This window comes from Diabrotica undecimpunctata, chromosome 10 (assembly GCF_040954645.1).
Source record: "Diabrotica undecimpunctata isolate CICGRU chromosome 10, icDiaUnde3, whole genome shotgun sequence".
Lineage (NCBI taxonomy): Eukaryota > Metazoa > Arthropoda > Insecta > Coleoptera > Chrysomelidae > Diabrotica > Diabrotica undecimpunctata.
Genome location: NC_092812.1, coordinates 37,814,869 through 37,832,017, shown reverse-complemented (window position 1 = coordinate 37,832,017; position 17,149 = coordinate 37,814,869). Strand labels below are relative to the sequence as shown.

The 17,149-nt window shown below is 29.8% G+C and overlaps 1 protein-coding gene across 1 annotated transcript; it reads left to right on the top strand.

The window, feature by feature from the left end:
• Positions 1-5,112: 5,112 nt before the first annotated feature.
• On the top strand, positions 5,113-16,934 carry Crk (Crk proto-oncogene, adaptor protein). Its single transcript, XM_072546193.1, has 6 exons — positions 5,113-5,553; positions 6,150-6,272; positions 10,544-10,748; positions 11,038-11,166; positions 11,636-11,740; positions 16,522-16,934. The coding sequence occupies exons 1-6, from the start codon at positions 5,519-5,521 to the stop codon at positions 16,723-16,725; spliced, it is 801 nt and encodes a 266-aa protein (XP_072402294.1). The 5' UTR covers positions 5,113-5,518; the 3' UTR covers positions 16,726-16,934.
• The last annotated feature ends 215 nt before the right edge of the window (positions 16,935-17,149 follow it).

The window sequence follows — 17,149 nt, the reverse complement described above, 5'->3', positions numbered from 1 at the left end:
TCACGAGACTTTTTTGGCTGGAAGTCATATGTTGTAAACCCTTCGTACTCGTACTGCAGCCAATTTTACGAATTGTAATCATAATAATGGAAATAAGAAAACATATTGTGATCCCTGCCTGTTTCGTAGAAGGTACATCAGCAGCATTTAGCGTATGTCTATGCAATGAAATTTCTGAAATTCTTTTAGTTTGTCAGTTATTAAAAATGTGTTGTCACCAAATCGCAAACTTTTAAACCTATAGTTTCTCAAAAATATCGTGTTTAGACAAAATTAAATTATTAAATCATTGTGCATGTACGCCACAATACGTCGGAGAGATGAAACTGATCATGGTAAGTTCAACAATACTTCAAAACAAAATAGTCGATATGTAATGAATTGAATATAAAGAAACTCATCGAAAATAGATTCATAAATTAGAACTTCATAAAAAAAAAAAGAAGAAATCACAAGCAGCCTACAAATTTTAATGCAAACACACAATTTATATAATAAAAGATTAATTTAATCGTTGATTGAAATATTAGATATATAATATTAATAACCCCTATAATATTTCAATCAACGATTTAATGCAACTTTCATGGTAAAAAATATTTACCTCTCTCCTGTTATTCGTGTTGCCGCGCTCATGGCGCTTTGGCGAATGTATTTGGGAAGTTATAAAGAATAGATTATAATATCGTCGGTTTACTGCCAAAACCAGATAAGTTACATTTTGTTAGTTTTGTGAAAATCAAGTTTAAAAGTTTAAGCCTACAGTAAAAAAACTACATGAACGGAAACATTTAATAACCGATAAAATAACAGAGTGTGGTACTGTGAAGATAATTAACGCCAAAAATCAGAAAAATAATTAGGAAATGTTAAAAAATTTAAAAAAATGCAAAAAAAATCTGTACTTAACCTATTTTGCCTGAACTGATTAGCGTAATTTGAAACTTGTCTTAAAGTATCTTTTACTTAAATGTCAACTTCAGGATCACTATCTTCAAGTGCTGGTTCAGGAATATTGTCTTGAACATCGTCGGAGGATGGTAAATTATAATAATATGAGTGAAATTCATCTGGAATCACACCCGATTTGCAAAACTTCAATAAATCTTGTTTTTTTTTTGGAACTTATAGATAGCATCTTCGTATACGCGTCCTTTGGCGTTATTTCTTTCAAATTAGGTATTTTTCGACTTCTCCCAAAAACGTTTATCTCTTTGTATTCTGAGGTATGGTCATACCTATACTCAAGGATTCCTGGTTTAGCCTTTTGGTACCGAAAACGCTTAACTTTTAACCAGTTTACCTTTTCGTTTTTCATGTCTCTCGTTTTATTTTTAATAAGCTTAGAAAGGCCTTCTAGGTCAACAAAATTTTTATATTTGAGTTCCTGCACAACAAACGGTTTCTTTTTTGATGATGTTGTTCTAGCCATGCGAAATATTGTTAGCCAATCATACATTATATACACAGGAACATACTTCTGGGCTCGTTCAATGGCACTGTGGATACTGTCCACTTCCATGTACCTGTATCCACTTTCCAGAAACTTTTGCCCTATAATTATCAAGTCGGAAAACACTGCTAATGCATTTACACTAGTGGGAAGCTGATTAATATAAGTAAAGAGGCAGGTGCCAATTTCTAAGCTACCCCTTTTTCCATGAAGCTCTGTATATTATATGGAAAATATGGAACTATGCATGTATTGCTATACACTTTCTTTCCGGACAGGAGGTGCAATTGAACCCCCTTGCACCCCGCTGACGACGCCCATGTCTAAGAACTAATATATTTTTACTATTTCTATACTGTTTAAGTATAAAAACATAAAAAATCTCAAAACCTATTTCTTTTAAAATAGTCTCGATTTTCATTTATAAACTGTTATTAAAAAATTGATATCTTTAAAAATCAATGATAAATAGTTAACACGAACATCCTATGGGATATTCTAAATATTATCCAATGTTTATACGGTAGATAATTAAAGTCAGTTTATCTAGACACTATTTTTCTAAATTTATAATAAAATTCTGGCCTAATAAAAAAAATTAATTGGTGTAAAGAGTAATCAGCTAGATTCGTAAGTAAATTAGAGTTTTATAGATGGCGTTTTAATAAGTTCCAAGTAGAGTAACAGTCATTTACATTAAGTCTTATAGAGAACGATTTTTGGTTGTCCATTAGTGATCGGACCCATTGGTCACATTGTCTGCAGCTTCCATAGTAGCCATACCCAACCCGTCATTCTGAACCGGACATCAATGCAGACGTACATATTGTATTGACGTACTGTCTGAAACTACAAATACAGCTTTAATTAACGTACTAGTCTTGGCTAAAAGTTATAAGACACTGTACTAGGACAGAGGTCCGATTCCTTGGGTAGTAAGGGAAGAGGTAATTCGAAGCTACTACCGAACCGGTGTGTCGTGTGTTCCGACAGGCATTACATGCCGAGAATCATTGGTTGGCTTTATGGCTGAAGTTACAGGTTTTGTGACCAATGTTAAAACAATATAAACATAATTACAATTTGCACTTATTACTAGATACCACTAACGGAAACCTGGGAATTCCTGTGGTTGTGATCACCTAACAGAGTTAGTGGATACGATCTAACATGAAGAGTCCCTCCTCCAAAACAATGTTTCACGAAGAAGTAAAGCGCATAATAGAGAAAAAGGTAGGTACAAAAAAAAAAACGCGCAGTTATCTCAAAAAAAAAATATTTACAGGCATTTTTGATCTAAGGCAAATGTTTTAATATTAATTTCAAATTTTTAAAACTGTATCTCAACAATTAAACGTTTTAGGCGAGCTTATTTCTATATCACAATTTTTATATTAAAAGTAACGCGAAATCTCTTACGTAGTTTTATTGGGCTAGTTCGACCCTTATTTTGTGTGTCACTCAGTCACTCTGTTGACTCTGTTTAATAAGTAGTAATATGTAATACACCACACCATCCCTTATTAGTAATTTCTTATTTGGATTCATAACAATAACGAGATATTTTTGCTTCAAATATATTTTTAGTAAATGTTTCGCAATTTTATATATTATTGACTTTAAACGCTTTAATTATATTTAAAATGAAATCGATTTTCATTAAAATAACTGTTTTATCGCACAATTAAATTAAGTATTGAAATAAAAATAAAATTATATTCAATAAATGGATTCCTATTATAACTGCTAGTTTATCTCAAAGATGTCGCTGAAATTAAGGGCGGTACACGCGTTCAGATAAAATGTGGAAATCAATCAATCAATATATATATATATATATATATATATATATATATATATATATATATATATATATATATTGATTGATTGATTTCCACATTTTATCTGAACGCGTGTACCGCGCTATATATATATATATATATATATATATATATATATATATATATATATATATATATATATATATATATATATATATATATATATTAACTAAAATTTTATTTTGAGGTTGCAGTCATCAATAGGGCAGGATAAGTAAAACACTTTGTTCATTTATCTAGCTTTCGCAAAATTTATTAAGGATATTATGCTAAAATATGGTTATAATTATTTTATCAGTAAATACAATGAAATTAAAATTAAAAAACATTGTATAAAACTAGAAAAAAACTTCAAACTCAAAATAAAACTTTAGTTTACATAACTACATAACGTGTCAGTCAATAATACCTAACTACTTATATATATATATATATATATATATATATATATATATATATATATATATATATATATATATAAAATATATATATATAAAATATATATATATAAAATATATATATATAAAATATATATATATAAAATATAAATGGAAAAGGGTAATGCGAGTGAATAATAAAAGTAAAATGTAATGGCATGTCTCGCAATACAGAAAACCAAAAAAGGTATATCGATGGAAGGCAACCGTATACAAATTTCTGACTATTGGTTGTCTTCAGTACGGTGCAGCCAAGTTAGAAAAAAGAGCATGTTAACTTGGGAAAGTATCACTACAGGAGCAATGCTACCAATTTGAGGCATTGGAGTTAGAAGACCCTGATGGTTTCCAGGGCAACAACTAACAATAACCATGGAGGAAGCTACAGCTACCTGGGGAAAAGAATACCAAACGTTAAAACGTTTATAACAAATGGAAAAGGATCATGCGATCGAATAATAAAAGTAAAATGTAATGACATGTCTCTCAAAACAGAAAACCAAAAAAGGTATATCGATGGAAGGCAACCGTATATACATATTTCTGACTATTGGTCGTCTTCACTACGGTGCAGCCAAGTTAGAAAAAAGAGCATGTTAACTTGGGAAAGGAGCAATGCGACCAATTTGTGGCATTAGAGTTGGAAGACCGAGGTAAAAATTAATAGACCTGGTAACCTTGCGAGAGATAGTAATGGACAACGTACAGGCACCAAAACATGACGTCACATCGAAACTGGACTCACTTTGCGAAAGTTTATTATATGAGCGTTACCTATCCTCTCTCTTTCCTTATCTAAGATTTTGCTTATATTTATTTTTGTATTTTAACCTATATTATAATTTCCTATATTTGTACAAATATCAATTATTATTATTTCTTACTTGTATATATTTTACTTTTAAGAACAAAATAGTTTTAATATATTTATCGACAAAATTACAGAAAAGAAAAATGCTTTGTATAAATCTTTTAAAATCATTCTTTTTTATTTTTAAACAGGGCACAGTATACTAGAAAAAGTATTTTAATCAATTTTGTTACAAAAATAAACCAAAACAAATGTCAGTAATTTACTTTAACAAAACAGTTATAGTTGTATTTTTTTCATGGACCTATAAAAAATAGCATGATACACACACAAAAAACCCATTTTACGACTTTTTAACACAAAAAGTCCTTGTTTGAAATAATTACATAAAAAAAATCTAAATAGAGACTATACAAAATACAATTTCAATTAACAAAGCCAATTAACCCAACAAAAACTTTAGATTTGTCAGATGTTAAAGTATCCGACGAAAAAACCGGTAAGTGTGAACTGTGCTACATATAGCAGATAAACTTTTTATTCAAAATTCAAACACTTGTGTGACGTTGGTGGTTGATGTTGCAGTGACAATCTGACAAGTGACAATGTATTAACAGTCGCCATATTCGTGATTAAGGAAGGTTTATCCAATAAGTTTAATATTTTTATTCGAATTAACTACATAAGGAAATTTTCAATAACAATATTGAACTGACAGTCGATTGTCTTGTTATCAGGGTCTTAACTAGTGTTAACTAAAACACAATGAAAAAATACTCAGCGCACTTAACCAAAAATATTAATTAAAAACAATTACTTTTAATAAGAATAGTTAGATGTGTACTTTAATTAGTGAGTATTTTCGAATGGGCTTTGTAGTATAATGTTTTCTATAACTTAATTTACAAAGTGGGGTCCAAATTTCAACATGCAAAACTTGTTATAAATTAAATTAATTAAATTATATTTATATAGTATGGCAAGTTCATTTGATCACGAGGATAAAGATTCGTAAGTATAAATCAACATTTTATGTTAATTACATTACAATTTTGTTCATTTGTAGTTCAAATGATTTCTCCAATAACCTTCATTCTAGTCTAAGAATACTAACCATATCCTATTTTGTCTTAAAAGTTATTCAAATACTATCATTGAAAATGTAAATTTTGTTACACTTCGCTAAAAAACTGTAATAAGTTTGCTTAAAATATCAGAAATTTTAATTATCAATTTAAATTCATTATAAAATACTTAAAACTTTAAAACACATTCATTTACTTAAAGGTAATATTTACTGTATTGATGGTTGTAACATTAAAAAATGAAACTGTTTTACTATATTCCTTATAAAATCTATGGAAGGATGTGCCTAATGTATTAGATAGCACTTTACTTAATTTTATATCAGAAAAGTCTTAGCCAGACTTGATACTTTGTTCAAATAATGCTACCAAGCAAAAAAAGTCACACAATGATAATTTAAAATAACTTTTCAAGAAAATACTCAATTGGCAGTGGGATATAGTTAAACAAAAATATAATAGTTAGCATTCAATACTCATATTTAAGTGCTTAGTTCTAGTATTTACATAAATCAATTTCAGCTGGTATTTTGGAGCCATAGGCCGACATGAAGCTACCAATTTACTTATGGATGAGCGAGAAGGGGGTGTTTTCCTTGTAAGAGACAGTGCAACTTGTGTAGGAGATTATGTTTTATGTGTTAAGTAAGTACATAGCATGTTTATCTTTTGGTATTTTATCTTAAATGTAGATTTAAACAAGTACCTAGATATAATATTTAGTTTAAATGTACCAGTTTGTGATGGAACAGTTTTATTTTTAATTAAATAGACAAACAAGGAATAAAATAGCTATGGAGAATATATAATGAAGCACATAAACTGAGGGTGCAAAAAATCATATAAATTAGAGGCAAAAGGATATAGAAAATTTGCATTAAATATGTGAAATAATGAGAAAGAACGGAAAATGATAGATGAAAAGATCAGATCATAACCATGTCATTTTAACAATTTTATCACTAATTTTGATACAAGTGGTTTAAGGAATGTTTGAACCATTGGAAAATGCAATTTTACTAATTTTGTACCATTATATTCCAATTTGTAGTAAATAATCACACTTAGTAGAAATATAAACTAATTAGAATCAAATTATAAATAATATGTACTACTGATGACAAGAAAATCAAATGGAAATAAAAAATACCAACTGTGTTTCACTATTTTTACAAAGTGAGGTATTAAACATTGCTAATAATTTCAGATGAAAGCACCTTTTGCATATTTTGAGTAAACTACACATCCACTTTTTAAAATATTTTACATTTAAATTCTTAGTAAGTTTCTCAAAGTATTATTATTAGCATTATATATTGTTCTGAAGCTATTTTCTTGTGGCATCTTAATGCAATTTACTATTTTTGTTGATAATAAGCCACAATTTTACTTTTAAAAGTAAGTTTATTTGATGTTTCGTGATTTGTCTTTATAAAGGCAACCACATGCAATGATTACAGTAAAATTCTCCTGTTGGTATAATAAATAAAATGAAATGTCAAATAAACTTAATTTTAAAGTAAAATAGTGAGGCTTTTTCCCACCAAAAATTGTAAATTGCATTAACATTATATGATACATTGGCAGCTGGTACTGGCCTACCAAGCCAGATGGCCCAAGTTAAATTCCTTGCACAGACACTAGAAATTTTTCAATTTATAATAAGCTAATTGGCTGCAAAATGACCAGTTATAAGAACAAACAGCTTCTGAAAAAAACCAAATACTCTAATATAAAATTATTGCAAGAAATCCATCCAAGGAATTTAGTTTGAAGATAATTGTAAATCTTTCTTACACAAGAATAACTCAAATTTATGTATTTATTGATTATACAGAAAACTCCATTAATAGACTAAATCACAATAAATGCTTAGGTTTAGTATAAAAATAAATGTTTTATCCTAGTAATACTTTCATGCAAATAAAATATAATAAACTTAACTACAAATCGCCATTATTTTAATACTAAATTGAAAAATAAGCAGTCTTAATAAAAAACTAAAACAAAATGCTTCTCTAAGTTTTGTTGAAATTATGTTAAAAATATCAATATTTAAATTATTTACCAAGACTGAATATCTATCTAAAGGATTGTTAATACCATAAAAGTTTCTATGGAATGGAACATAAAATTTTAACTGGTGACGAAGCCTCACGTAGGATGGTGCATTTCAAATTGATTTATTGATGTAATTTCGCCAGTAGCCTAACACACATCAAAATAAAAGTATAACAATAGATCAATTAAAAAATCTTAATTACATAAAAAAATTTAATTACATAAAAGTTTGACTTAAAATAGTTTAAAATTGAAATTTCAGATATTCCTTACTACTACTATAAAATACATTTTTTATTAAAATTTACTTTATTTTACTGTTTAATTAAGTTGTGGGAAGAATTCTTTAAGTTATCAGGTAATTTATTAAAAAATTTAATTGCCCAATACCCTGAACCAGTTTGACACCTCTTTAGCCTCCAGTAGGCTAGAACAAGATCACACCTGCATCTAGTGTTATGATGGTGAGTCCATGGGTCCTAAAGCACCCCTGCTCCTCTTAACAAACGAGGTTTTCATATATATGTACAAGGAGAGCACAGTAAGAATTTCCAGACTCCCATAGGCCAATCTGCAATCATCCCTAAAGTTAAGGCCTACAAGAACTCTTATAGCCTTATGTTGCAAACTAAAGACTCTAGACATTTCTGCCAAATGCACCCAGACCAAGATTGCAATGTCAAATGAGAGTAAAAAATGGCATAATTTTGTAAGACCTTGTGTGAATTGACTGATGCTAGATTTGTGAAATATCTAGGCCACGTGATGAGAGGACCAAACTATGAAATTTTGACTCATAATACAGGGACAGATTTAAGGAAGAAGATCTGTTGGCCGAAGGCAGAACTCATGGTTGAAAAATCTATGTGATTGGTATCAATGCAGATCGATTGATTTGTTTAGAACAGCAAGTTCAAAAATAAAAATAGCCATTATGGTTGCCAACCTCCATAGAGAGACGACACTCTAAGGAGAAGATTTCTGAGCACATATAAGTTCTTTTGATAGGTTTTTACTACAATAGTCAATAAGTTGACCCCATTGAAGCTTGGGGTCTAGGTGTAACCCAAGGAACATCACACTTTTCTCATCTTGACCAACAGCTCTGTTGGTCTTTGCTCCAATAAGCAGGAGCCTATTAACACAGAACCACTCTTTGGTGTCCAACAGTGCAGACCGAGAACATCTAAGGGAGTCCTCAAGCGTGTCAGCTGTGAAGGAGACTGTGGTATCATCAGTGGAGAGTGTGTATATTTAACAACGTTTTTCATTGAATATTGTACCAAGGTCCTTTAATCTGGATACATATATTAAACTCTGGTTAGTTATTGTATAATTTGTATCAATTCTGTGAGTATTTCGAGTAAAGCTAATAAAGCAGCATTTATTTACATTGAAGAAAAGCTTATTTAAGAAACACCTCTAAAATAAATGATCTAGATCAGCTTGCAAGAGAATCTGGTCTGATACAAAATAATTGGTCTCCAAAACTTAGACTAAAAAGTGAACTTATATAGCAACAAACCATTTGAAAATGAAAACCTGATGCCTCTATTATTTTAAGCAGTATTTGATGATTTACTCTATCAAATGCCTTCAAAAAATCTGTAAATGACATTTGTTTGCCATTCTCCATGTACCTGATAATATCTGACTGATAGGTAACCAGATTTGTAACTGTAGATTTATTCTTACTAAAACCATGTTGTTCCAGAAGAAGATTCTTACACATCCATGATAATTGTTTACTTACCAAGCATTCAAATAACTTAGGTATGGTTGATTGTATACAGGCACTTTGAAAGTCAACAGTATCTTGATTGTCAACATAAACTGTCTGGAAAAATTCCTTAAATAAATTTGCTATATCCTGACAATTAGAAGCTGAATGGTCACCATAAAATAGTGAACTTGATCATTTACGACTAGACCATTTATCATTTAGAAATTTCCAAAATGACTTGGGGTTATCTTTAATTTTATTATTGAAAGACCTAATATAGTTAGCAAAGCATTAATTTAATGACCATTTACAATGAGCTCTTAAATTAGCAAACTTTGTATATGATTCATCTGATGGCTCCTTTTATATAAAGAGCGGCCAGTCATTTTCTCTATTCCTTTGATATAGCAGCTTCAGGAGTTCTCCGCTTTTAGAGTTTCGCTAATCTGTCCTTAAGGGCCTTAATTTCTTCGTCCATGATATTAAGGTTCCTAATCACTAGCAGAACACTTTTAAAAACCTCTCTACCGGTTACACAAAAGTCATCAGTGAACATTTGTGCAGAATAACAGCTCTAACTTATGATGATAGCCCAGAATATTTTTCGGCCACATGGAATCGTGCCCTGCAGCAGTTGCATTTATTTGCTTCTCGTCAGTTCCCAACTCGCGGGAACAAGCATTACAACTGGTGATGGTGATGATGACTTCGAATCTATCCTCAAAATAATAATCTCAGAATATTTTGGCAATCACTTCAGATTTTAACAATGTCCAATTTAAATTATATAACACTATTATTAAGCTTTTTTCTTTCTTTTCCTCGGGATCTTTTCCCCAGTTGTTTTAACATAAGCATCAAATCTTAGGTACTTCTTTCTTTTGTGGAGATCTTCTCAAGCTTATTTTCCTCTTTTACCTTGATTTTTCTTAATTATCCTAATAAACACCTTTCCAAATGTGTTTATCACTTTTATTGTTATATTTATATCCAGTGTTTTAAATTGTTGTGCTTAGTACTTAATTAATAAAACTTTATTGGAATATTTCAGCTGGAATTTTGTTCTGTTCAGTGTAAGATGTGTCCACATATTTTATAAACTGTGTTCTCAAAGGTGTATTTTTTGTTTCAGAGAAGACAGTAAAGTTAGTCATTATATAATTAATAAAACGCAGGCGCAGGATCAGTCCAGATACAAAATTGGGGATAATTTTTTTAAAAACATACCAGAACTGCTTTCTTTCTATAAAGTACATTACTTAGATACAACACCATTAATCAGACCAGCTAGCAAGAGGGTGGAAAAAGTTATTGCTAAGTTTGACTTTGATAGTTCGGTATGTATATTGAATTTATCATAAAACTAACAATAATGCAATAGACCAGGGCGGATCTGTTTTGAGGTGGATGAAAGAGGTGGCCTTTGGATTTTTGCAAAGTAGTTCTCAGATAACTGAAGTTATTACTTAACTATATCTGCAAAAATCCGAATGCCACCTTTTACATCCAAATTTAGTCGATTTTTTACAGAGCCCTGTTCTATTACAAGAGAAATTTTTTGGATGTTCCTATGAAATAGTATTTTGTTGTACTCTGCAACATTGGTAGTTTATTTCTATATTTTAGGAACGAGATGACCTTAGTTTTAAAAAGGGAGATATACTAACCATAGTATTTAAAGATGAGGAACAATGGTGGACAGCGAGAGACAAAAATGGTAGAACTGGTTCAATTCCAGTACCATATGTTCAAAAAGTAAGTTTTTGAATTAAATAAAAACTTATAAAACAGATTTTATACATTGCAGAAAAATTAGCTTTGAAATAATGTTTAGAAATAAATTTTTTGTTTCACCAGTATATTAATTTTGTGGTAATTATTTTTGAAGTGTATTGTTTGTGATAAGTTAATTACTATTGATAACAGAATTTCAACAAGGTAATGAATATATATTATATTAAAAATTATGTGTAAACAATTAAATAAAAGTTCGAATTTACTAATATTTGCTGTGATAAAATACATTGCATATATTTGAATTTTTGTGATTTAACAACGGAACTTATATAGGGCATGTTCTAGAAAGCAAAATGTTAATATATATTACGCTTTTAGTCAACTCCTTTCCTTCCAACTCTGTATTTTAGTTGTATTTACATTTTCCTCAGTTTACAAATAAATTTCTAGACATGAGAGCTTGTGAAATTGTTTATTTATTTTGTAGATAGAGGAAAATCATTCTCCAGTAGAAATCCCTAGGCCTGGATCTGGAGGTCCAGTTAGTAATACTTCCCTACAAGCAGAAGCAGCAAAAAGAAACCAAATGCAGGTATGTTCGATTTGTTTTTATTTAAAAATATTTAAAAGGGCATTTTCGAGTACCATAACATTGTATATACAGAAAAAAAAGCGTTTATATACTATTATCTACTGAGTTGATTGTGTAAGCAAATGTAATTTAGAGTTCCTTAGTTCTTATAAAGACTTCTTTGCTACACATGATGGCTTTATTATGCCTCTGGAGTTAAGACTTTCAAATTTTGTAGTACATAATTTATAAATGTTAATAACTCTGTTTTTTGCATGAAACTCATTTAATAAATTATTAAAGTATCACAAATTTCTAACATATCGACCAAATAGTTTATAGGTTATTCAATTTGATTATCCCGGAGAATGATTATTTAAACAACTATGCTTATATAAACAGTCACTCTAGAGTTATTTTATAAATCGCAATCGATTCTTTGATGTTTAATTTATGAGGTTTATTAAAAAAACTTAAACATTTTATTAAGTTTGTCATTAAAAAACAGTTTGGAAAAGGGCTAACTTATTAGCTTCTAAATATTTATAACTCTGATACTTTTTATGTCATACGGTTGTAAATAGGCTCAATGAAAAGCTGGTGAAAAAGCACACCTTTAAAAAAAAACAGAACCTTGTATGACCAATAACAAGAAACATGCTGAGAACAATTTTCAGTGGCGTTATTTTACGAGTACCATGATTTTAAAGGGTTTTAACTTTTTAGTTCTTCACTGTGTATGTCATCTATCAGTTGGATCATAAAATTTAGATCTTCTTTTACAATTTGTTTGAGTTTCAGCTCTTAATGTTAATAAACATGCTATCTGGTTTCCTATTGGTAATAGAAGGTTCTGGTTTTTTGAAAAGTGTTTTTTTTTATCAACTTTTCATTGAACCAACTTAAAACCATGTGACAAAAAAATATCAAAGTTTTTGTTTCTGTTTTTTAATAACAAATTTAATAAAATTTTGAGATTTTTTTAATATTCCTTAAAAACGAAGCCTAACAGAATCGATTGCGATTTACAAAATACCTCTAGAGTGACTGTTTGGGCAAGAACAGTTGTTTAAATAATCGCTCTCCGGGATCAACAAATTGAATAACTTATAAACTATTTGGTTAATCTGTTTGAAATTTAGCACACTTTAATAACTCATTAACTGACAAAATTTTAAGTAGTTATATTACATGCCATCATCCAAAAACAAAGTTATTACCATTTATAACTTGCTGCAAAATTAAGTGTTTTTTGCAACTATCTTCGTGAATTCTTCGTGAATTTTTATTTGAACCATTTTTCTTTAAACTGTATAAGAAACGTTTTATAGTCAAAAAATGATTTTTCACTTTTTAAAATTGTCAAAAAAAGAACAAATGAAAATCTACTGTAAGTCTTCACGAATTTTGAATCAGCTACCCCTTATATACCTTTTAGAACTTTCAAATATCTGTATAAGATTTTTACGTAAAATCAATGGTTTTTTTTTTCAAATAGACTGGTGTATATGCTATTGGAGTGATGGTCAAGTTCAGTGATTTAGGTGTATTGGCCCTTTTTCTCTATTGTTTATTTAATCTTTATTCTTTTAGTAAGTTTTATTGCTTATCCTATTCTTCTTTTTTATTTCTTTACATTTTTAGTTTTTTTCTATACATATTTTTGCCCTTCCTGTATTGCATTTCATCCTATTTTCTTGAACATTTTTGAACTGAAAAAGGGTTAAATTGATCGCTTGATTGTTTTAGCCAGTGCTAATCTCTTCAACTAGTTTTTATGTTTTCTAAATTCTTTACAGCCTTATTTTTACTCATTTGCGACAATTTATACTGTAAAACTGGAATATTTCGTTCTTGAGCATCTAACAATTAAACGAATCAAGGAAACACATAATAAAGATAACTAAAACCACTAAATGATAACAATACTTCTATAAAAATATACAGGGTACTCTCGGCAAACGTTATCATAAGGTCGTGATCTTTTAACGAAGACGTAAATATGATAATATTATGTGGTTTTAAAAGAAACACCACGCTTTGAACTTTCTGCAGAAATAAATCACACATTTTAATATCGATTTAATATTTTTTCGCGGTTTTTTGAATACACAAATATTTTTTAAAACGGATATTTAATAATAAATAAAACAATTTGCATGTCTAGAAAATATGTTAAAATAAAAAATATATTGATACGATAACTCAATTAATTATTTTGAGTGAGATTTGGAGTTTACTTATTAAAAAATGACTAATCTTACATGATAATGAATAGAATATTTAACCATTGTTCTGTAATAGTTCAAGAGGATTTTTATTTTATTTTGTGTTGATTTATTTTAAAATATTTTTTGACTCATTGATTATAGAATCAGTAGTGAGTCATACAAATGTTTTAAAATCCCTCTTCGAAATAAATTCCACCTTTTTATGCAAAGATTATTTTGTGAGAACCCTTTTTTCGTATATGTTCAAACTCTAGGACAGTGGATTGACATAAAAGGTTTTTCGGCGTTAACATTTTCTCTATTGAAATCATATTTCAAAATCATCATTTTTCATAATCTAAGATGAATACATAGACTTTTTTTTTGTTTAACTACAAGTTTATTGACACTACATAAATCAATTTTGTTACCATACATTTTACATTACAATTTACAATAAAGAGAATAAAAGTGAAAATAAAAAAAGAAATCATTAAATTTTGTAATACAAATTCGTTTCTCAAAGGAAATCTAGTACATTCTGATTAAATTCTAGTTGACTGAGGATCAAATTTTGGTAAGACCTTGTATATTAGTTCTTGCTCGTACTTGACACTGTGTAAGAATATGTTGGAGGGTTAATGATTCACTACACTTTTCACAAACAGGTGATTTTTCTGAAGCCATCAGGTGTCCATGTGTAGCCATGTGTGACACATTCTTAACCTGTGAATGATTAATTTGTCTCTTCTACTTAAGTTAGGTAGCTGAAAGGTTTTGATGGTAGGTTGTATTTTGTGTAGTTTCGAGGTTGAATTATTTCGTTGGTTTTACCAGGACTTTTTGATTTGGGTCCTGAAAAGTGGTTTTAGATCTGATGCTAGTTGAATGGATTTAATGATTTGTTTGTAATTGCTTCTTTTGCAGCAGTATCAGTAGTTTCATTACCTACAATCAACGTGTGACGGAATTCAGATTAATGTTATGTTTGTTCCAGAATTGAGACAGTTTGTTGCTTCATGTATGGCATGAACTAATGGATGCCGGTGAAAGACATTGAATCAGTACATATTACAGTGTTCTTGGCTTCAGTTTGGTTGCATAAGCATTTAATTACTTGGAGGATGGCGTACAGCTCTCCTGTATGGATGGTAAAAGGTAGAACTTCTGAATGATACTATTTACAGTTGTTACAGAATATCCGACTCCTGTCTCAGTTTTAGATGCATCTGTGTAGAGAATCTTATTATACGAGTTTGTGTTGACCAGCTCTAGGAAGGATTGTCTCAGAATGTGGCTGTTGGTTTCATTTTTGTGATAATTATTAAGCAAAAGGTTAATTTTTTGAATGTTATTAATCCAATCTGTTGAAAAATCAACAAGTCTGGAAAGTGGAAGTAAAATGTGAGGTAGTGTTTTTATTGTTAGGATTACAATTATAGGATGTGTAAAGTGGCTTAAAGTTAAGGTTGTTTTGATTCTAACAAAGTATTTCAGAAGTTGTTACCTGTGAAGCGAAAGAAGTTCACCTGTTTCACAGCGAAGACTTTCGGCGGGACTGAAACATGACATCTATGCAAAGCATCCATAATCCAGTCGAGAGCGAATGAGAGATCTGTATACCTTAAATTGGATGTCTTCATCAGCTCCCCACAAATGGTTTGCTAGAGATTTTAATAGATTTAATCTAGTTAAGCAATTAACAACTTTGACGTTTGTAATCTGTGGTTCCATGCCATGTTAGTCGACTATCAAAAATTATACCTAGTATCTTGTGTTCATTAGCTACTGTGAGCAGAGTACCATTAGCACTACGTGTTCTTTTACTAAATTTGAGTGCTTTTGATTTTTCAGCAGAAAAATTAATACCAAAACTTATAGACCAAGAAGTTAGTTTATTTTTACTGTTTTTTGTATTTGTGTTGTGAACGTATCTTTACCGCGGCAATATAAAATCAGGTCGTCACCGTATAAGTTGTACTTCACTGGATTGTGAATATTCTTGCAAATATCATTGAAGTGGAACTTAGAACTGATCCTTGGGGTACCCCGTTTTCCTTAATATAATTGAGAAAGCTTTTCCGTTAACTAATACTTTGAAGCGGCAATTAGAGAGAAACTGTTCGATAAAAGATATTGTATTTCCCGTAATATTGTATTCTTTTAATTTGGTCAAAACAGTAGAATGTAATAAAGTGTTAAAGGCGCTGTCGATGTCAAATGATGTTGCTTTTAAATCTTGTTTGTTTTTTATCTCTATTTGTAACATTACTAAGTTGTCAGCCGTGCTTCGGGATTGAAGGTATCCGGATTGAGCTGAATCTAAAATTTTCTGTTTTTCTAGATAGGTACCAAATTAGTCATTTTAGTTGCTTTTCTGGCAGCTTACAAATAATTATATTTATTTGGTCAATTATACCTTCCTTTGTTAATAGAGTAATATAGTATCAATATAGATTTATAACACTCATCTATCATTGACAGTTGACATTTTTGACATGAAGAGTGGTATATTATGTGACATACATTTAGGTATGAGTAGGAACCAAATGTTATTTATTTAATTTTAATTAAATTTATTTATTTTTTTAGCGAAAATTACCGGCTAAAGCTCGAGTTAAGCAAGTGCGAATTCCTAACGCTTACGATGAAACCGCTTTAAAGTTAGAAATAGGCGACGTTATAACTGTTACGAAGACTAATATAAACGGACAGTGGGAAGGGGAACTCAATGGGAAATCTGGATACTTCCCATTCACGCATGTTGAATTTCTGGATGAAGAAAATGGAAGTTAGTCAGTCATACTCTGGTTGTAAAATTTTTTAAATATTTTGCTATTGTATAGAGCTCGAATTTGATTGTGTATATTTATTGATTTTAATGTAATTGGCTTTAACATTAATACTACATATATAGAAGTATATACTATATTCATTTATTTATGAACAATTATACAACTGCGCTGTTATATTCAATTTATATTTTTATTAATTACATATCAGTATTTTGGTCTTTTATTTTATTGTAGATTAAGCATTTCAGCTGTTTCACCAATAAAATATTTTACGATTCATTCGGTCGTTTTTCTTCACTACATCGTGACATGTATGGAGAAAAAATCACTACACCTAGACGCCCAACTAGATGATTTTTGCAAATACTAAAAATCCAACCTAAGCTCGGAGTCCCTTAACGGCTCTAGAAGTCCAACTTACTCGA